The following is a 21,829-nucleotide window of genomic DNA, read 5'->3' as shown; positions in this document are numbered from 1 at the left end:
CATGCATGGCAACCTGTCCCATTCCATTAGTTTATTCTAGTGCTGTTTTGTCTGGACTAGCATCAGACGGACGGAATGGGGCTTGTTGGTATTCATGGCATTTGGTAGTATAGCCGTTTGCAACTATGTCTTAACCTTGCAGGGTATTTAAAAATGTTGGTGTCCCCAAAAACAGGATAAAATAAATAAATGCACTACGACATGTGTACTTAAAATGGAGGCATTCTGGTACTGGTTCACTTCATAATCTAAATGCACCTTTACACTAGGGAGCAACAGATAACACGTTGTTGGCACACGACACTATTAAGGCACAGCAATTCCCTTTTCAGGATGCCTTTTTTGGAGCAGCTGATCATTAATGTCACTATCAAGGGAGAATATGCCTCCTCAACAAAAGCATTATATTTTGTTTTCTAATGCTGTACAATTGTCTGAAACCAAGCACCCTTGAACTTTTTTCCATATCTTTTATTTTGGAGAACAGGGTTTCAATTCAGGTTTCATTGTATTGCTGTGTCTAATGTAGGATAGTTAAAGCAATTTTGTTAAAATCAAGCAGTGCGCATTCAAGCGGAGTGCTGAGTCGAGTGCTGTCATCGCAGTCCCCCTCCCTGCTGATCTGTTTTGTTCTTTTGTTGGGAAACAACCGTAAATTATATGTGGCCTGTGCAAGGCTTTGCACGGGTCTCATTCTGATTGGCCGCCTCTGGAGCCCCCACCCTCCAGGAGCAGGAAGTGACTAAAAATCGAGGGACACGTGCGTTCGGCACATGCCCATTCAAGCAGAGTGCTGAGAGGCGAGTGCGGTCATCGTTGTCTCCACTGTGCTGCATGAAGGTGGAGCAAGAACTGAAGTAAGTTGACCTTGCGGACTCCAACGTAGCATATAGAACTGATACTATTCAAGCTCCCTTACTTCATTGTTGTTGCTTGTGCTACTATCCCCCCCCTTGATTTTGTGTAATTGCATATTGTCTACATAATCCAGCATCATGAAGCCTAAAATTGCTTGGACACTGGGACTACGCCCGCAGCCCTACGCTTAGTCGTAAAACGGCAAAGGAAGCACCAAAAACTAAAAAGGGAAAAAATTATCGTGGGCCTAATGATGGTGGCTTGACTAGGCTTCAAACCAGGATTTCGGGTTTCTTCTTGGGTATTGGTAATGCCTCTACGCAATTGACTAATGCAAGTACCACAGCTAGTACAACAATTTGTGAAGTCATAACCAACCAGCCTGAACTTAAAATCGGGGTAACTCAGTCCTCCACGCTACAGCAGAGTATGAGTGGCGATACCTGTGTACACCTATCTAGCAACATGCAGTCCTTGGACAACAATGGCTCATTGCTTACACTATGCAAGTCGCTTCTAGGCAACACTCTGGGCATAATTAATACTGCAAGTATGGATGCCTTAACAATGAATTGATCTAGTAGCCCTAGCCTCCAGGCGCTGGCTGCTGATTTGGAAGCAGCTGCGGCTCCAAAGTACAACGTAGAGGTCAACCCGCAGCATCATGACTTGGATTCATTATCTGGCGCGGAATTAATAAGCCCCCACTTAAAGGTCATGATGGCTAAACTCGAAGCATTGTTTATTTTCTGCTCTGTCATGGTGACTGACCAGCGTGACATGAAAATTAAGTTGGCGATGCTACTGGAATGTGACAAAGGACTGGCCACCAAGTATGTGGCAAGTTGTCCCCAAAGTGGTAAGATTATTGAGGAAACCTGCATGGCCTTTGACTCTTTGCCTGGGGAGTAGGTTTCACCTGTTACTAATGTGAGGTGCCATCCTGGGGTGTTGGGAGGGCCGGGAGCTAGCATCTCGGTCTCTTCTGAAGAGTCTGCGGTCCCTTGGAGATCCCAGGACTCTGAATATTGCCGCTGGGAATGAGATATCCATGATGGAGAATACGCCTCCAAAGGTAACAAAAAATTATATATTCAAGAGGGCACGGATGAGGAACGCATTTAAAAACACTGTATACACCTCCCTCCCTACCCGCTCTGGGGTACTGGTCCCGGCTCCAAGTGAAGACAGTGCTGAAGTATCCTCAAAAGCCAGAATAGTTACCAGAGTCCAGGCTGACGATTTGAAACGTACTGGGATCCTAAAGGGACCACTAGATAGGTGGACTCTTGCAAAGTGCCCACCTGCATCGCATATCCCCTTGATGGACTCAGGACACGGTGGAAATGCTGAGCTCGGTAATGATCGATCGGCTGTTCTTATGGTCAGCCGTATTAGAACTCTTCATCCTATCATACGTCGATCACAAGTCTGTGACCAACAGGAGCCCATACTTGAGTATCTGTCGCGTGAAAGCGCTGTGTGACTAGTGCTTCGAAGGAGGTTTCCGGACGGAAAAGGTTCAAGTGGCACGTCAATTAATAATGGAAAGGCATATAGTGCGGTCACTGGCACTATGGTGAAAGGCCCAATTAGGCCAGGAACTTCAGAGAGTCTGGAGGAGACACAGCCATCTGACCTCTGTCTGTTTTTAAACAGAACAACATTACTTTGGCTGTGGGCTACGGTGACATGGCTAGCTTCTATTACTACCGCGGACATGCTGCAACTAGAACTGCCTAAATGGGGTAGCCCTACTAACTGGGTTTTAATACGCTTTGCTTCAGTTGTATCTCTGCTATGTGCGAGTGTGAATGCCTTGTATACTTTGGATTTGAAACCTACTGTCTGCTGTGAATTGTACATAAGTACAGGTGTCCTGGCCCATATAAGGGGGGAGAACATATAGTGGGGAAAGATAGGCAAGACGCTAAATTGCGAATGGATAGTCAAAATGCTCGGCAGTCCCCTCAGGTCTTAACCGATTACCTCTCTCCTGGTTTTGAAGCAGTGTATTGGGTGATGCCGCCCCAGGCGAAGTGTCCTACAGGGGACTCCTATGTGGGAGGGAACTGACCCCTAAGGATTGGAAGTTGGAATACGAGGGGGTACAGTCACCTCACAGCGGCAGAGGGGACTTGGCATGTCTTGGCTAAGTTCGATGTCTTCCTGTTACTGGAGCCTTGGCTTGTCAGTCCCCTGCATGTCAAAGGTTTTCACTTGTATCAATCAATGGCTAATAGATGCCCTATGGGTAGACCTTCTGGGGGGTTTATAATTGGAGTGAGCCAAAAACATAGCTCCCGCTTGGTGGTGTCTAAGCGCGTTGGGGGCTATGTTCAGGTGGCAGAACTCTGGTCCGGAGAGGGGAGAGATGGCGGACGCTGCTTGTAAATATATATGTGCCCCCTTATTTGAAGCATTTGGAGGAGGTTTACGATTTATTGGAAAAGGCCTTAGCTGTGAACACGGAGTCCCCTGCTGAATACCTTGTCTTACTGGGTGGTGACTTTAATGCCAGGTGTTTAGACGAACTGTAGTGTGCCGCCTATAGGAATGTTGTAAAACAGTGTGAGATGTTACAGGGGGCAGGTAATAGAAAGGGAAAAGAGTGGGATACCTTTCTGAGAAGCTGGAACTTGGTCATGATGAATGGTAGAACTAAGGCGGACATTCCGGGAAAGTACACTGCAAGGGAGTAGTGGGGGGAGGGGGTAATAGGCAGTCAACTCTTGACTATTTCTTTGGAAACAATGCCTGCCTGATGGCTACCAACAAACTTAGCTAATAACCACTGTGGTAGTACTGGGCTGCTGCCAAATCATGGTGGCAACCGTATATCTTGGTCTGCTAGAGAATTATACAAAGTGGGAACATTTGTCACTGAGTTGCCCAGCGATATGATAGAGGGCCTGGGAGCACTTGGCTGTAATGCAATTGAAAAGTGGCTTACGGATTTGGCTGCTAATACCAGTTCCTGTCCCAAGGGACCTTTTGCTGCTAGTATTAACGTGATGAATACATTCGACCCTACTATTCACAATGCCAAAAGGGCAATGCGAGGAAATTAAGAGTAGTATGAGGTGTCCAGGGGTCGACGCCCGAGTTGATTAGTAGGGTAAAGCTAATCAAGAACAGCTGCAGGTGTTGGCCTAAGCAATGGAAGCGCTCGATCCTAAAAGTTCAATGGCAAAGTATGATCACAGTACTCCGAAGTTGTAATACTAAGAATATATGGGCTTCCCTAACTAGGGCTATGGGGGGTCATAGAGTTAACATTTCGAATCGTATGGAGGAAGACACTTGAATTATCCACCTAAGTGAGAAAGGAGGTCCCCTTGTAGAGAAGTACCCCCACCCCACCCAATATATGATTGGTGGTTAGCCACTCGTGATAGAGGAGAAGGAGATTGAGATCATTATTGAGAAGCTTAAGAACTCAAGGGCCCATGGGCAGCATGGTCTGGCGAATGAACGTCTTAAAACAAAACCCTAGGACGTGGGCCAGAATCCTTAAAATTCTATATGATAGGATGTGCCATGCGCAGGAGATACCATTTCATGGCAGCAGGCTGTGCTTGTGCCGGTCTACAAAAAAAGGCAACCGTTCCTTGTCAGAAAATGACAGGCTGCTGTCACTTTTGGATGTCTCGGGAAAAATCTTTGCCACATTTGTTCTGAGGGCCTTGCAGAATTGGGTTGAAAAGTCTCAATTGTTACATCTAAGGCAAACTGGATTTCGCCCTTGGTGTAGCACTGTGCACAACTTGAGGATCATGGATGCATTGTTTCGTAGAGCATCTGCCCCTGGGTAGCCCACGGTGTTTGTCATCTACGTGGACTTCCGGGCGGCTTTTGATGGTGTCAGTCGTGGAAAATTATGGTAAAAAATGGGTATGTCCAAAGTGGCTCTTGAATGTTTTAAAGGGTCTCCACTTTGACACGCAAGCGTGTGTGCGCCTAGATGATCAGGGGGATATGACTAATTGGATCAGGATCCCTAAGGGGGTAAAGCAGGGTTGTACCCTGGCTCCACTATTGTATAATATATATCAAGAATCGGCAAATGTCTGATCCTGTGTATGTTATACGCTGACGACCTGGTGATATTCAATCACACATATAGGGATGCACAGGCCATGTTTGACGTTTTAGTAAAATATGCAAATGAAAACGAGCTTACCATTAATATGGAAAAAACAAAGGTATTGGTGGTTGCACATAAAAAGTTAAAGTGCCCGAGTTTAACACTAGTTTGGGGACACTAGAATATGTGGAGTCGTATCCATACTTGGGTGTGGATATGAGCGCTAATAGGTCATATACCTACATAAAAGAGGCCAAGATTATGTAGGCTTGCCGTCTGACCCACCTGGCAGTAACATTTGCAAATCAAACGGCTGGCTATTTCCTGGAAGGGATAATTAACATATACACCCAGTGTTTCTGCCCTATGGTGTTCTACGTCCTTGAGGCCTTAGCCATGGGAGATCCTAAATGATTAGACATCATCGAGGGATATTTCTGGAAGCAAATATTAAAACTGCACCCATCGACTCCCATTGAGTACCTCAGACTGGAGTTGGGGCTGGTCTCTCTGAAGGGCCAATTGCTGGGGTTGCTTGACATAAAAACCTACTCTCAACCTAAATGCCAACTATTGGCTTTGATGGGGCACTGTAATGGAATTGGTGCCAGGTGGAGTGGAATTTGATCGGTTGATTACAAGTTTGTCTGAGAGCATTTGCTGGCTACCCGACTTTAAACGAGGTACTAGATTTTCTACATTAAGATATCTATTCAAAAGTAAACTCCAGAAATGGGACTGGACTAACAACACGCATTTATCAACCTTGAGCACCAATAAGTATGTATCTAATGTCATTCATCGGTTACTACAAACCCAAAGATACCCGTCAACAGTATCCTAGTCCTGCAATTCAGTGTTTTTTACTCAGACTGCAGACAATTGAATTAGCCCTGCAAGTTTTTCTTGGTGCAAGGGCAAAGATCCCTGTCTCACTTAGGCTTTGCCGAATATGTAAAGTCCTGGGGGCATTGGAAACTGCAAAACATTTATTTACCGAGTGCAAATCGCTTGGCTCGGCATATATGACTATAATGGGCAGTTTTGTACATAACTATGACTCAATAAATCAGGTGGATTTTTGGAATTACTGCCTTAATCCAGAGTCTGAAAGAGCAAAAATTGCACTATACCGATTATGGCGTGTTATTGTAACAGCATTATTTAATATTTAATGCTAATGGAGAGTGGACTGAGTAATACAACTTTTCTATTATTTTATTGTTTAAACGCCTGTGTGTTTAAATCAATTATAATTGACTAGCTGACTTCTGATTGGACCAGTAGCCAATCTTTCATCTTGGATTAAGTACCGATTATGGATGATCAAGATGTTGTGATTTTAGAATCTTAGAAGAGTTATTTATTATTTTACTTATACTCTAATCCAATTGATTACACGTGGACTTAGATGTGTATTCTAAATGTATTTTAAATGTATTGTAGAGTCAGCACAACAGCATGTTTTATAAACCTACTTGGATTATACAGTAATTGGTACTGAAACTCTGTGAATGAAATTGTAATTGATATTTTTAGTACATGTTTTGTAAAGGTTCTTTGAACTTAATACAAATAAAGAAATAAAAAAGTTAAAATAAAGTAGTAAAATAAAGTAGTACCCTAACAAGATGGCACTTTGGAGCTCCAGCGACAGCTTGAGTCATCATTCTTCATCAGGCACCGCCTTTGAACATTAGACTGCACCCTGGTTTTGTAGCACTACATGTCGTAAATCTCTCAATAATCCATGCGATCTTTGCTTTATCGTGTTGGCGCCTGCTGTGCTGAATGCGTAAGCACGTCACGTCAGTGATTTGCTGCTTTAGAGGAATGGACAACCAAAGGCATTGCATGATGGCAACAATATTTATTTTGTCTTTAAAAAACTTGTTAGGTTGCACACATGCCACCGTTTTCCTCAGTCAGCGGAGCAATCATCATTTATTAATCAGTAATAATTTACTTTAATGCTAGAAATTGATGACGTACACTTTGAAACAATGAAAGCACGCCACTTTGCAAATGCTGGTACATACATCCTTTAGTGGTCCTAAAAGCTTAACTTGGGCCGCGAGAAGCATCCAGATCACAGCCACCCTCAGGAAGCCCCACCTTTCAGCATTCTCAGACGAGTGGGCTTTGTTTTCCAAAAACAACACACTTTCCCCTCACACAATGATGTTCTACAGTGGAAAATATCTCAACGCTTTAAATATCTCAAAGATGTAAAGATCTGAAGAGGAGAAAACTGAAGAATAAAAAATGATGATCACGGAAAAGCACCAAATCCTGCTATTTTGAAAGGTGTGCACGATTTTTGGTTTTGTGCCTACTGCGAGCGTATGGAAGCACGGGCCACTCGGCATCACATGCAATGCTAGTGGGGAGACACTGGTGTTCCAAGATACAAGGGCTGTGCAAATCAGAGCAAGGGCCTCCAGACATGGGTAAATCAGTTGAACTTTTACATAAAAAGCCTGCCAATCTTCAAATAGAAATTCTATATATTTCACAGAAATACTTGTACACTGCATTTTTCAAACCCCCCAGTGCATTTGGCGGGTAATTTAAAGGAAGCATTCTGGTGAAGAGGTGTGTGCATGTGCCTCTCATTCACAGAGAGCAACTCCTTGTGTGCTGGATTTAGGCAATCTGAAGAAAGGAGACAATTGTTGCAAAGCTTGCGCGGGGATTCAGTTCGTGCCTCCAGATGTTTTGGACTACAACTTCCATGATCCTTCACCCCCGACTATAATCTCTAGGGCTCATGGGAGACCTAGTCAAAACCATCTGCAGGGCCATGCATTGAGTACCCGGGCTTAAGGCAAGTGCACAGAAACTACTTTTTATGGCACACTTCCATGTATACAAATGTTTCCTTTTTGTAGGGTGGGGTTTATTGGAAAAGGAAACACCTCCCTCTTAAGAAGGTGAAACAAGCGACGTCGATCCCCTGTCCCATATGTAAACAACCTCATCTGGACTGAAACAATTGCTACATAGCTTAAAACGTGAGAACACTTGTCTGTGTTTCTTTCACTGTGCTAGCTAGGCCTACCCACATGCAAAAAAAGCACATTACCACTGTGCACTTAAACGCAGTTTACAATGAAAATGCGGCCTGACCGCGCCCTGGAAATGTGGTGTGCAGAAGATCTGCTTTTTCCAGTGTGCGTCCATTTTCTAATCGAAGGAGAAACGCAGGAATCCGGCATTCATCCGGCCAATGCTGTGGTTTCCCCTTCCACGTAAATGTTTTAGCCAAGAGAACAAAGCTTGGGACACATTTCTGATGGGATCTCAAAACGAAATGTTAAAAAGAGTGACGAATAAATGAGACCAAACAGCTGCGGTAGGAAATGATAACTTTGCTAAGCAAAGAGTCTCCTTCACAAGGACACTTTTGGTATCGGCCTGGCCCCAAGCAGAGAGTGCGTGGTGCTGGAAGCCATTTCTTGTATGATAGGTACATATATAAGCTAAGGTGTGGCTCTCTTTGGGGTTTACACTTGCGTTAATTGTTTTACAAAATTAAAAGCATTTTCTATATCACAAAGTAGCATCAAGCCAAGCCGAGACTATGTACAAACTCTTACATATTTCTTACACGTAGTATAAATAGAAACAGCAAAGAGGTGCTTCATAAACCACCATCTGTCAAATCCTTCATTGGGAAGTTGGGCGCCTTTGCTGCATATTGTCTGTGTCCTGTGAAGTCTTCTTGGGTTCTTGAGAGCCCAAGCATAAGATCAACGCTGGTCTTTCCGGCTTGAGCCGCATCAAGGGAGGGAGATCAACGGTCAACCTCAGTCTATCATGTGTAGAACAGAACATATTCCTCCTCTGGACATGTTTCATTAAAACCACCCACCTGGAAGTCTGAAACTGGATGTGTTCTAAGTACTCTGATTAAATGACAACGTTTTGTCCAGGAGCGTTTATGAAACGTTAAAGTGAAGCGGTCAATGGCGTGAGTAAATTGACGACGTCCACAGAGGAGACCTTGGTCCCTGAGGAAGGCACCGCTCCCCTGGGGCTGTGTTCCAGGTGCAGGCTCTCCATTAGACACCGGAGCTGCTCCTGGCCCAGCTTCATCTTGTCGTCCAGCTCCCGCTGCTCGATTAAGAGGGCAGACTTCATCTTCACAAAGTGCTGGTAGTCCTGGAGCTGCCCCTCCGACAGGTACTTGCCCAAAATGTCCAGGACCACCCGCTCCCTGCGGTCCAGGTTTTCCTTCAGCTCCCTTGCATCTTCATGTTGACCGGCCAAAACCTTTCGCTTTTTGTTCAGCGAATCCTGTCACAAAAAATAGAAGCAGGTGTTAATAGGAAACTTAAATCACTTTTTCCGGACACAATCTCACGAGTCCATTTTGTCTGCAAAAACGTAATTCACCATCGCTGTACAACACAGGAGATAATTTTCTAAAACAGCGAAATTGCACGGTGGGGATTATTAGAGCTGCACTTGCGTACAAATAAGTTCCATGCAATTTACATACATTTACATTAATTACACTACAAAGTGCAAGCAGAAGGTGTAATTAGCAGGCAGAGTCTCCATATGATCTTCTTTGTGCACTTTGCAAACTGTGCAAATGCTGCCCACCATGCAGGTGGCTTTTACAATGGATTCCTAGGGAACCCGCCAGTTCTTAGCAGGTTGTCAAAGGCAGCTGGATTTCAGAGGAACCCAATGCATTTCTGTTTGCATCAAAATCGGAAGATGGCGGTACTGCAGGTGGATTTGTATGGAGGAGTGTAAGGTGGGGTGGTGGAAGGAAATAGCACTGACAACACATCTGTGACAGAACTTCCTGGAAAGAAAGGAGATGCCGCCAATGAGAACGCCCATTGACACTGCAATGGCTACCACCAACCGCCACACTATGAGAATGAGAGCCTATGAGACACTTCCAACCAATTAGGAACAGGGATCCAACATCAAAGTATTTATAGAGCTGCCACAGACCTGGAAGGAGTAGTAAGGAATATGGTAGTAGAACATCAAACAATCTGGTCTGCAGCACTAATGCTATTAGGTCCCAACCATTGGATGGTTTCAGATGAGATGGAGGGTTGTATCTACCCAAGGCTTGCTATTCAGGGACATCAAGACAAAAGAACAGTGAAATAAGACACATCCAAATACTCTGTGACAAAGGTCCCTACCTCGCTCTGGGAACCTGCAATGGGGTGACCAAGGGGGTTGGATTGCCCTCGTAAAGCTAGTGGATAATGGATCCGGTCGGTATGGGGAGGGTCCTTGGTCACCCTCACTTAGTCCCCGTCTCATGACAGGTGATACTGACATGGTACCAGCTAGGCATTGGGCCCATTTAACAGACACAACCCCTATACCTGGAAAGCAGAGTCAATAAGGGATCTGGGATATAAAGCTATCCACAATGTCAAATCACTTTAGTACTTTTGCTTCTACTAAGCCAGCGACTCAGCTACTGGTATCGAGGGGTGGGGTCGGAGAGTGCTGGGAAACTCGCCTTTCAACCAGCAATCCAGCCATCCATTTCACAAGGCTACTAATATAGAGTTAAGAACATGGAGTCCACTGGGGGGGGGGCAGGATTAGGAAGGCATAAATGGAAAGAGGAAGGACTAGTCAGCCCCAAGTCCCTGATCAGAATTGGGAACCATGCCCAAGGGTGGGGGCCCATCAGTTCATTGGAACACCAGGTACCTAAAGAGATACACCTGTATTCCCTTACTCTAGGGAAAGGCTGCAAAACAGGGCCAAGGCATGATAGAGAGAGGACAACCCAAGATGAGAGACGGACCAGTCTCAACTCCCACAGCAATGCTGTAACCATACTAGGGGTCCACGCTCAACAGCCACTTCCAATCCTAGCTGATACGCCCAAGTCCACTTTTGCAAGAGAAAGAATGGGAGGTGGAGCTAAAACCCCATAAAATGAAGGGCTCAGTCTTGAGAGTTGAAGTGGCTGTTGTAGGTGATGGAAACTGGAGACGGAAGACAGGAGCTGTTCTAGAGCTGACTGGAGAAGAGACCAGGAAGACCAGGAGGCCCAGGAGCGGCGAGCAGAGCCCATGTAGCTAGAAGAGAGGTCCGGAAAACTGAGCCACACAGGAGCGGAGGAACTGGAGACGACCCAGGAGATCAAACTAGAGCTAAGAGATCGGGGGGTGCTGGTTAGGAACGAGGAAGTGGGGGCCAAAGATAGTAAATGGACTTGCGGGAAGGTGGTGTCCAGAGCGGTGAAGATGGTAAGAGAGATGAGAATGACCAGGAAAATATTGATGGCAACAAAGGTGTCCGAAGGGGTGAAGAAGATGGGAGAGTTACTGGAGATTTAGAGATTTGGGACTGGAAAAAGGGGGGTTGACCATAGGAGCAAAGAAGGCAAGAAAGTTCCAAGAGGAAAGGAAAATACAGCGATGAGATATGTTATGAAGACAGAAGGAACTGGAGGAAAGAAATGAGGACCTGACACAGGAGTTGATAAAGGAAGTAGAGGAGTGGAGAGCAGGAGGGTGTTCAGAAGAACAGGAGAATAATTTGGTGCAGGAGCTAATACCGGAGATAGGGGAGGGGAAAGCTGGGATCTGGTTACAGGAGAAGTGAGGTTAGTTCTGGTTGAGAGTTTTTGGGGATCAGATGAGTGGGGTGTGAGCTGGTTAGAAGAGGGCAAGTTGTCAAGGAACAGTGGTAGGAAGAGTTAAAGCCCTCCTGTCTTACCAAGCTGTCCTGGTTGACATCCAGGACATTTGGACATACCACACCCGCCCTCGAAGCCTCTCATTCCCTGCACCTGAGATTCACAGGCTCTCACAGAGGTAAATGGCCCCCTGGTGCAGAATCCAGAAATCCCAAAGGCCGACGGGAGACCAGCTCTGCTCTTCCTGGTTCAGAATTGACTGTACCTTCTAACCTCGGGAGTAGTAACTGATTAATGGTTTGTGTGCAATCAAGTTACAGCTTAACCTGTTGTGACACCAAGACTGACCAGCTATTGCAAAAACCTCCTCAGAAAGGATTTTCAAGTTGACATAAAAAGGTTGTAAAGGATGTCAATTTGTATAGCCTGGTCTTTCGAGGTAACACATTTAACGTTTTACACACAGGCAATGAAAAAGCAATGTTTTGGGATTGTGACATCTACAAACAGGAAGGACATGTAATGTTACCTGAAATACTGGCATTAACCTTACAACAGAGTGATTGAAAGCACAGTATCAGAGTCATGCCATTGAACCTCCAGACCATTCACTTTTTAGAAACAAATTCAAATGTTCTGTTTTCTTGTGTGAATGTTACTTATAATGTCCTACAAGTATTAAATGCTCTACTAACCCAGACCAAAGGTTGTTAGGCCTTGTTCCCATAGTCCTACAATCTCCTCTTTCTCTAATATTGGGATGTCTTCCCTACAGAGGGAGGTTATGAAAAGCAATTTTGCACCCAAATAATAAACCTTATAAGCCTTGGTATACCAATGACCACACTGCCTTTCCTCATGATCAGTTCCATTAACTGGTATCTATACAAACATTTTCCAAATGCTGGCTGCAGAGCTGGGATCCAGGGTGAGTCGAGAGGAAAGGGCTATAATATTAGGAGCACCGATGTCATTAAGTGGAAGAGCTTGTACAGACATCTACCTCCACCAATTTCTGGTTGCTTTGGTGAGTTTTCATAAGTACCATAGCTGTGGCACAAACTAATTACTTACCTGTAACCGTAGTTCTCCAGCACTTGCATCTTTGACAGATCATGTGGTGTGAAGACTTTTCCATTGTTTCCTCGGTAACAGCACTTCATTAGCACTAACCAAAGAAATGTAAATGATTGGCTGATCATTCTCCTTATTGGTCTTTCAACGAATGAGAGGTCTACAGTCTGCCTTTGGATGCCGTCTTCAGTTTGGCATAAGCAGTCTCCTAGAATAGGTATTTTACCCACTCACCTCGGCTTGGGGCAGGTGCACTACACATGGGAGCTATATTCACAGGAAAGTATCAATTGTTTCTGCAGCACTGAATCTTGCATAGTTTCACATGCTTTGTATGGATTACAAAGCAATAATGCAAGGAAACCGGGAAGTGATGGAAACAATGCCTCACCTTAGAGGAATTGAAGCTGGTTATTGCTTATGTCACTGCCTTTTCAGCTCCCACTTTTATACTGAGAGTGGTGCTTGGGGCATGTGTGCTGCATAACCCATGCGTTTATAGTCGTTCCATTGCAAGAAGCTGCTGTCGCTGCTCTGTATCTACCGGAGAAGGCCATTAACGTTCAGTGGAATGGTCGACCTAAAGGTGAATTGCAGGATTTGATGAACGTGTAGAGACCTTGCTTTAACAGACGTTGGCCCTCATTCCGGGTATGGTTGTAGCCATGGAGCAATTAGCTCCATGGCTGCCTCCCATACCGGTACCGCCTCCGGTGTTGTTCAATGGGAACTTACCAGTCCATTCCGACCCTGGAGGGACCGGTAAGTCCCCATTGAACAAACCATTCCCCATTCCCATTTGAGCCCCCACAGGGCTCAATGGGAATGGGGAGGGTGCAAATAATGGGCTCGCGAATGGCAAACCCGTTATTTGCGCCCTGGTACCCTAACGGGACCCATAAGCGACGTGTAGTCCGACAACATGTCCCTTACGGTTCCCGTTAGGGGACCTCGGAATCGGGCGGTAGGGGATTACCGGCACCGGTCTCCATACCGGTGCCCGGTATCCCCTACCGCCAGACTCGTAATGAGGGCCGTTGTCCTTAAGGGCACTCGAAGAAGGCAACACATTGCTGGTCTGACTTCCTGTAGTCTGCTCTTCTCGCCACTGAAGTAGTTCATCACTTTCTGGGATTCGAGATCAACCACTTCCTCAGAGGTTTGGTGAATCTGGACTTAAGTCCCTTCACCTGTCTTACTTCAGGTTTTAAAATTCCTTTATAAGAGTTATTGGGAACCTGGACTTAAGTTCCTGCACCTCAACCGTACTACCCCTCTAGAAGAGGTATTTCCAGTGTACAACCGTTTTTCACAACCTCTCCTTCAGAAATACTTTCAACATGGAATTTAATTCCCATAAGGCAATAGTCTATCACAATCTTTTGATGCACAAGCGTTCACTTCCCAGAATGCAACCGTTATTCACTCTCTTGGTTGTGCCTTCGGATCTCTCCTGCATTGGCCACTCCCAGGCTGTTGCTCCTCTGCACCTGGGTTAGCTTTATAACTCTCCCTCTTTCTTGTCACACATGCCATTCCTTCATCACCAGCAGTGTGAGGTCTCTGCTGCAGATCCTTTGCTTCTCATCCTCAGACGTGTTTCAAAGCCACTCTCAGGCTACTCTGCATCTGCTCTAGCCACTGACGCGGACACCTCGTCACCTCTTTCTCATTTGCCTCTTTTCCAGCAGACTTCTCCCATCTTCACCTGTAATCAGCATTTGGGAGTCTTTATTGGGCATTGCTCCAGCTCTCCACTGGCTCCTTTAATTGCATTGTGTTCTCTTTCTGAGGCTCGGGCATGCTTCAGGTAGTATTGGAACACACGAACAGGCCTTTAGGCTTTCACTGCTTGTTATGAAATATGTTAAAATCAGGAAAAATAATCTTTTTCTATTGTTTGTGGATCTTAAACAGGCCTCCTATTCTGTTTACCGACAACTATTTTGGGAAACATTGCAAGCAACAGGAATGCATTCTAACTCAGTGGCTTTCCCAATTCCATTTCACGTAGACAACTTCACGAGAATGCACTGTGGTGTTAAGGGGGGACGTCTAGGGCATTCCAGGCTGTGGGTGGTGTGAGAAAGAGTATTTTGTTCCATCTTTGCATTCATGATATGACAAGCATTACTCACCGTAATGGCATTTCTGATGATTGTATCGGCTTAGATTCACATGCTATGCATATAGTCTGACATCTAGTGGTAATCGCGGAGTATTGCATCTTTCTTTCGAAGATTGAAAGGGGATGTCAACATGGGAGTGACTGTAACACTATCCCTATCGTGACGTGCAGTGAACCCAAAATCCCTCACTTGTCGAGGTCCCTCAGATAGTTTTTTTTATCTTTGTGCATTGGGGGATGATGTCCCAGTGTTGGGGGGCAGGACCACCCAACCCTGGTTTGCAGATGATGCCAGCAAAAACTGAGATCTCTTTGAATGCATTTCTTCGGTTTAGCAAGCAATTAGGTGGGTGCTGACTATTTCTCCTGCAATCAAAGTTCATCAGCCAGCGACTGCTTCCCGTTGTGGAGTTGAGCTGTGTATCTAATTCTTTCACTCCATTGTCCAGCTCCCCAAATATGCTTCCTAACTTTACACCATGTTATTACCTAGTACACGTCTATTATTGATTTGGCTAAAATCTGGCCACTGCTTCTTTAGATAAAACTGTGGAGCATTGACATAGCAGTGTGCCATCTGAAAAAGTCTTGGATACTCTGTATAAACAGGTGAAATAAATAGTATTGGTCTTCAAGAATTTTGGATTCACCCTCCTTGCCTGACCAAGTCTGATAGCAGGGTGTTAAAAGAGAAGTGTTGGATTTGACTGGATGTTACACAGTTTTCTAAATTGTCTACCCATGTACACACCTGGAAGTGAAATCTTAACCATGCAAAGAGCCACGTTTGTTTTGTTTGTTTGTCTGTTTATTTATTTGGTATTGTGCACCAAACCCTTAGGTAACTGAGCGCAACAGGTACAAGGATACTTAAGGCTTAGTTACACAATAGTCATAAGTACAGATAGGTACAGTAAAGGAAACAGGAAGAAAATGGAGAAAGAGATGCAAGCAAATGCAATGAGAGGGCACAGTAGGTTACATATATAAGGCATACCTTGATCCTGTACAGCCTAAGATGTTGCTGTTTGTTTATGCCACATTTACATCTAAATGGCGTGGGTCCTTTTTGTCAGGAGTCCATTACTTGGTTTCTATCTTTCAGTGAAGGCTATCTGGGATTAAGAGGCAAAAGGCTAGTACCTATTCTTAGACTGTGGTTTGTTCAGCTGCATATGTTCTGATTTTATGCAGAAGGAGCAATGACCCCAGAGTACACTTTAGTTTCTTACAATTTGTCATTTGTGGAAGCTGAGAAGGATATTTCTTTCTCATATTTTAAGTGGTGATAAGTGATCCTGTATCCGGATTTTTCTGGCATTTCTGCATGTTAAGATGCACCTTAAGATGGCCCACTAAGCTGCTTTTTGACAATTAATTGAGGTGGTCCTTTTTCTTAGGCTCTCACCAGATGTTGAACCTGCTATGGATTTACAATATTAAAAGGTTGTATGGATTTCAATGCGTTGCCTGATAGGTTGGTACACAGTAGATACTATGATATAGGCCACAACATTTTAGTGCATATTGGTGGAAGTAACTTTTACTGTAGCACATTTTATAACATCCACATATTTTCTAATGTTAGTGATATTTTGAAATGTCTCTTAAAAATGGAGGAAGACATTAGTATAAATTGAACTGTACTATGAACAGATTTGATTTCCTATGTAATGTGTGCGTGTGTAATGCTGATGGGTCTGATTCCAAACAAACATGCTACTTACTTCTTCCCCTTGGCTCAGCATCTCAATATGTTTTTGGTTGGGGTTGGTCACTCACCTCTTTAGTACTACTAACCGCCTCAGAACTAGGCACAGGTGGGCGCGTCACCTTGCCCATTCCACTTTGTGCCAAGTCCTCCTCATATGGCTCCACACATCTCCAAGAAGCTACCCCTCCTATCGGCAAGACCCCCGGCTCTGGCCGTCAGCGCGGTACGCCCCCGTCTGCAGTGCTGGGGGAGGGTCGCATTGGGACCAGGGTTGAAAGACCTCCATTTCTTGTAGCTGTTTTACGGACTCGTAGCATAGTATGAAAGGCCCTTCTAGCATGTTAGGATTACCAGGCATGTTCTGCAGGGGTGCAATGATGATTCCAAACACATTGGCACAGTGAGTACTTAATTCACGTGAAAGTCTAAAGTCACCTTGGTATGAAAGCCAATGCATTTTGGGTCACCCGTTGACGCTGTAAAATGTGCTCTAAGGTTCCATCACTGAGGCTGATTACATGTCGCCGACTCTTCTGGCCGATCTGACTGTCACAATAAAAACTGTCTTCCACGATATGAAACTAATAGTCTTCTGCCTGGGTTTAAAATGATGGGCCATAAGTCTTCAGGGACTCCAGTCCCAGGATGCTACTGCAATGGACACCGGAGAGTACAGCCTAAGAAGTCCTCTAAGAAACTTTTTAGCAATTGGATAAGGTGTGTATCAGGGCTTTTTACACAGTAAAATATTGTAAAAAAAAAAAAAACAACACATTTTCTTTTTTCGTACCATTTATGCAGGCTGGCCACAGTACTTATTTGTGAATTCTCCCATTCTTTCTTTCCAGTAGATGGCGCTGCAGCACCTCTTTAGCAAATGCTAGCTTTGCGTGAAGACTGCTGTGCCATTGAGTTGAATGCGATTCAGCCAACTTCAGTGATAGAAGCAGGGCCTTTAACCAGACAGCTCAGTGTGACCCTAGCAAACCCATTCACAGCCCTGCAACACCGCACAGTACAATTAGTCACACAATCCTCTGCATTTACAGCTGACTTTAAGGGTGCAGCAAATCTCCTGAAAGCCCAAGAGTCAGACCTGGCAGCCTCACAAGGGGAATCTGCAAAGCGTCCAGGTGAGGCAGACCCTTGAACATCAATAACAGATGCATTCAGCCACTGTGGGATGGTTTCTCCCTGTGCGCGTGTGGACAGCAAAAGAGCCCCTCCTCCTTCCGATGGGAAGAGCCAATCTTCCAGTAACGCTGGGTGAGCAGTTAACTGTAACACAGCCACTTCAACCATTGGACTGGTTTACTTGAATGTGGATTACGTGAAATGCTTTGTGAGAACAGACCTCCCGTGCTCAGTGCAAAAGAATAGAATGCTTACTGTACTCGGTGGGTGCAAGAATTCATCTAGGCTACAGCTCTGAGCTGTCCACGCTTTCCTTGTCTGAGAAAACACTGGAGAGCCCCTATCACTCACAAAGAGAAGGTGAACATAACTAACAAAACAGACAATTGCTGAATGGGATTAATAGAACAGTTAATTCAAATATCATTTAAAAGGGAGGTCGATCATATTGCATTCTAATTCCCATTAAGACATGCCACTATCAGAATCTCATTATCATAAGCCATCACATACATTACTTCATAAATAGAGAACACTTAGACCAAAGAGAACTTTTTTGATTTTTTTTCTTTACATATGTGTAGTCAGCCCTACAGATAAGGGGTGTATCGGCCACTTTTACAGCCTAAAATCAGGCAAATGCTACCAAAGAATCAAAATAGGGAGTACAAATATTCCCAACAAAAAATGGGAAACTGACATATGACCGTGCGCCCCTGCTTTCGCTCACACAGCTCCATGAATATGTTTGGACCAGCTGTGCACGTAGTACCACCTGAATAAACTGCTATTATTACTGCGTGGTTAGAAGTAGTAAACATGTATCTTTTAATTTGTATGAATAAATAGGTGCAAAGAAATAATGATTACAAACATATTTCCGTTTGCCAGTTAAAACGTATTTTTTACCAGCTTATAAAATACTTTCATTGGAATTGGACTTACATTTTAACTCCCTAAAAATTATTTTACTCTCAACTTTAAAATATAGGGAGTAAAATACTCCCATGTCAAAATCATATCGGGAGCACTGAGTACACCAGCAAAATGTTCAGCGACCGAATCAAAAAAAGCTTTATTCGTGGAGCAAAAACTGGTTTACCAAAAAATAATATATACCCACAAATTAGAGGGTCACCATGAAAAAGAGAGTCCTTTTTCTTCGATGTATGAGGGAGATGTGCCTTTTTTTAAACAAAGAAATATGCAGGGGCCTGGGAGGTAAGCAGCAGGGGAACCGGAGTGAGTGGCTGCTGAAAAACGACATGGGTGTAATATTAGCTAATAATGCCCTCATTCTGAGCTTCTTGATTTAAAGGGACCGTTGTACCAGCTGCTGATGGAGTACAGAAACTTTTAGAAGTATGCACAACTCCATGCTCCTATTTTTGGCTGCATTGTGCTACTTTTTTGGACTGTCCTAAGCAGTCCGTGTTGTCACCAACAGTAGAGGCCTTTCAGATCCGATTTTATTTAGAATATTGCCAGTTCTTTCCATGCCAAAATCTCTGCTAAGTATTTTGCAGCTCAACTTGTAACATCTCTGCCATGCATCTCCCCCAACGGTGCCCTGTTTTTATTTTTTTTAACAATCAATGGAAAGCCACGTGGATTCACTGCTAGATGTGCCATTTCTCTCTAGTCTTGGCCCCAGCTGTCTGTGGACTCCCAACTGCAAGCAGCTTATGTAGCAAACATCGCACCTCATGGAAGTTTCTCCAATTCACCACAATTGTAGGGCGGTCTGGAAAAACGACGAGCTTGACTTACAATCAAATGTTGTGACTGGGTTACTTCATCTAAATTCAGTAGTGAACACATCATATACACTGTGGAAGAAATGAGTGTACAAACCTTCTCGTCCGCAGTGGCGTCGTCGCCTAAGCTGCTAAGCACGTTCTCCACTCGCGCCAGGCGTCCAGAAAGGGAGAGGAGGAGGCTGACCACCTTGTCCAGGTCCCCGATGAACATGGTGTACTTGTCGAACTCGTTCGGCTTGCACAGGCCCTTTATCAGGGCTTCGACGTCCTCCCCGAGGGCGTTGTTGAGTTTAATGTCAGCCAGCAAGCTCTCCTTCGCTTCATTCAAAACCTCCAGCTTCTTGGTCAGGCTGCCGATGAGTTCATTCTACGAGGGGACAAAGACCACATCTTAGGCTCAACTTCAAAAATGTCTGATGATGCCCAAAATAGAGCCACATGTTGATTGCGTTGTTTCACAAGAATATGCATTCTTTTTGTACTATAAGATTATGTCTGGTGCATTTTTTTAAATTACATTTACAAATGGTGTGAAACGGCATGGCCACATGGGGAAATCAAACCAAAAAGCTCACAAAAACACACGTTCTAGTTGAGTTAGAATAGAAGACAAGGGTTAGCCAAAGGACTTTTTTAAAAACATTTTTTAACCGAGCCACCAGTGTGCGATCAAACCGAGAATGTATTAAAAGGCGACCTTGCCCACGTGGAGTTCTACTGCTTGTGAAATACACACAAAACCTGATTATCTCAAATGCTGTCCATGTTCAGTGGCATAATGTCCCATCTTCATTTATCTGAGTGCAACATGGAGGTCAGTGGTCGGAATATGGACAGAGCAAAAATCTGTTATGCTGCAAGAACCACTGAGCAAGTGCAGGGGTTATTTATTTATTTAATTTGTATAGCGCAACGCAAACCCTCAGGCATCAGGGCGCCGGTGAACACCGGTTACATGTGGCCCAAGGCAAGAAGAAGAAATATTCACATAGTTACATACAGTTTGGTAGGTGAGTCGGGCCGTGAAAGGTTGCACTTAGTTGGGCAGTTTTTTTTTTTTTAGGGCTTTACCTAAGGCCCACTACGAGTCCTCAGCTCCTAGATCAGGAGGGAGGGAGTTCCATTGCTTGGAAGCAATGACCGGGAAACAGGCCCCACCCGCTTTTATTTCGGTTGGACCAGTCTGTGTGTGTACAGGGTTCTGGTGGGCCTGGCTGAGTGGGTCTTGGTAAATCTCTGGGATAGATAAGGCTGGGCAGATTTGAAGATGCATCTATGGCTGATGGAAAGTGTCTGGAAGGCAATTCTCTCCCGAATTGGTAGCCAGTGTACCGCTCTTCTGGCGGCTGATAGGTGTTCCAACCTAGGAATGCTCAGGGCAGCTCGCAGGGCATTATTTTGAATGGTTTGAAGTTTTTCTTTATGTTGTGGGCTGTAGTTCCGGAGAATAATGCGTTACAGTAGTCCAGCCTAGCACTTATCACAGCACAGGATATGGTAAGGAACTGTCTGTCGAAAGGAAGGGTCTGCCCACATTTAAGAGCTTAGTTGAACAGGCTGCTGAGGAGGAAATGGCATTCACTTGACGAGTGAGGGGGAGGGTGGCGTCAAGGTAGACTTTTAACAACTGGCGAGACTGGGATAAGAGTACCATCGATATCGAATACTGAATCCTTGGGGTTCCATTTTTTTAGTGCAGCTGGATTTTCTTTGATGAGGAGTTCAGTTTCCTCATCAATGAGAATGAGGCCAGGGGATGCCATCCAAGCTTGAATGGTGGAACTTAGCGACGCTGAGTCTTCGGGGTATGAGTCCGTGAGGGGGAGGAGAATTTGTGCGTCATCCACATAATTCATGTAGGTTATACCTAGAGGGTCCAGGAGGGGCTTAGTAAATATGTTATATAGCGTTGGTGAGACAAAGGACCCTTGTGTTACTCCGCAGGGGAGGGGAGGGGAGAGGGGTGGTCACTGCATTGGCATTGTCCGAGAATTCTTTCATTGTTCTGCCTTTAAGGAAGGAGGCAATCCAGGCAGAAGCTTCTGGGGAGAATGCGGCTGAGTGGGTGCGGTGGTGGCACAATATCTTGTGGTCGACTAGATCGAAGGCTGCAGACAAGTTTAGTAGGAGAAGTGGTGCAGATTTCCCTTCATCCCCGATCTCATCCATGTGGGTTTTTAGGTCAAGTAGGGCAGACTCTGTTCCATGTCCTGGGCGAAAGCCTGATTGTCTGACTCCGAGGAGCAAGTTAGTTTCGAGATGGCGTTGAATTTGGACGTAGGCTGCTCTATTGAGTATTTTTAACAGGAAGGGGGCTGTCGTGATGGGTCAGTAGTTGCTAGGGGAGATGGGGTCGAGTGTAGATTTTTTAAATAGTAGTAGGACCCAGGCTTCCTTGAGGCTGGTCGGTACCACTCCTGTAGAGAAAGACGAGTTG

General features: G+C 44.8%; 1 protein-coding gene across 3 annotated transcripts in view; it reads right to left on the bottom strand.

Moving 5' to 3' along the window:
• Positions 1-6,795: 6,795 nt before the first annotated feature.
• The window catches only part of SHROOM3 (shroom family member 3), a 351,046-nt gene continuing 336,012 nt past the window's right edge, over positions 6,796-21,829 (bottom strand). For all 3 annotated transcript variants that reach the window (XM_069626325.1, XM_069626326.1, XM_069626327.1), the window contains exons 9-10: positions 19,487-19,759; positions 6,796-9,244 (exon numbers count right to left, since the gene is read on the bottom strand). In XM_069626325.1, the coding sequence (XP_069482426.1) occupies positions 8,897-9,244; positions 19,487-19,759 (621 nt within the window). In that variant the 3' untranslated portion in view covers positions 6,796-8,896. The remainder of the gene's footprint in view (positions 9,245-19,486; positions 19,760-21,829) is intronic.

This window comes from Ambystoma mexicanum, chromosome 6p, assembly GCF_040938575.1.
Source record: "Ambystoma mexicanum isolate Mex_15411 chromosome 6p, UKY_AmexF1_1, whole genome shotgun sequence".
NCBI lineage: Eukaryota > Metazoa > Chordata > Amphibia > Caudata > Ambystomatidae > Ambystoma > Ambystoma mexicanum.
The sequence above is the reverse complement of the archived record's forward strand: the minus strand, read 5'-3'. Positions and strand labels throughout refer to the sequence as shown.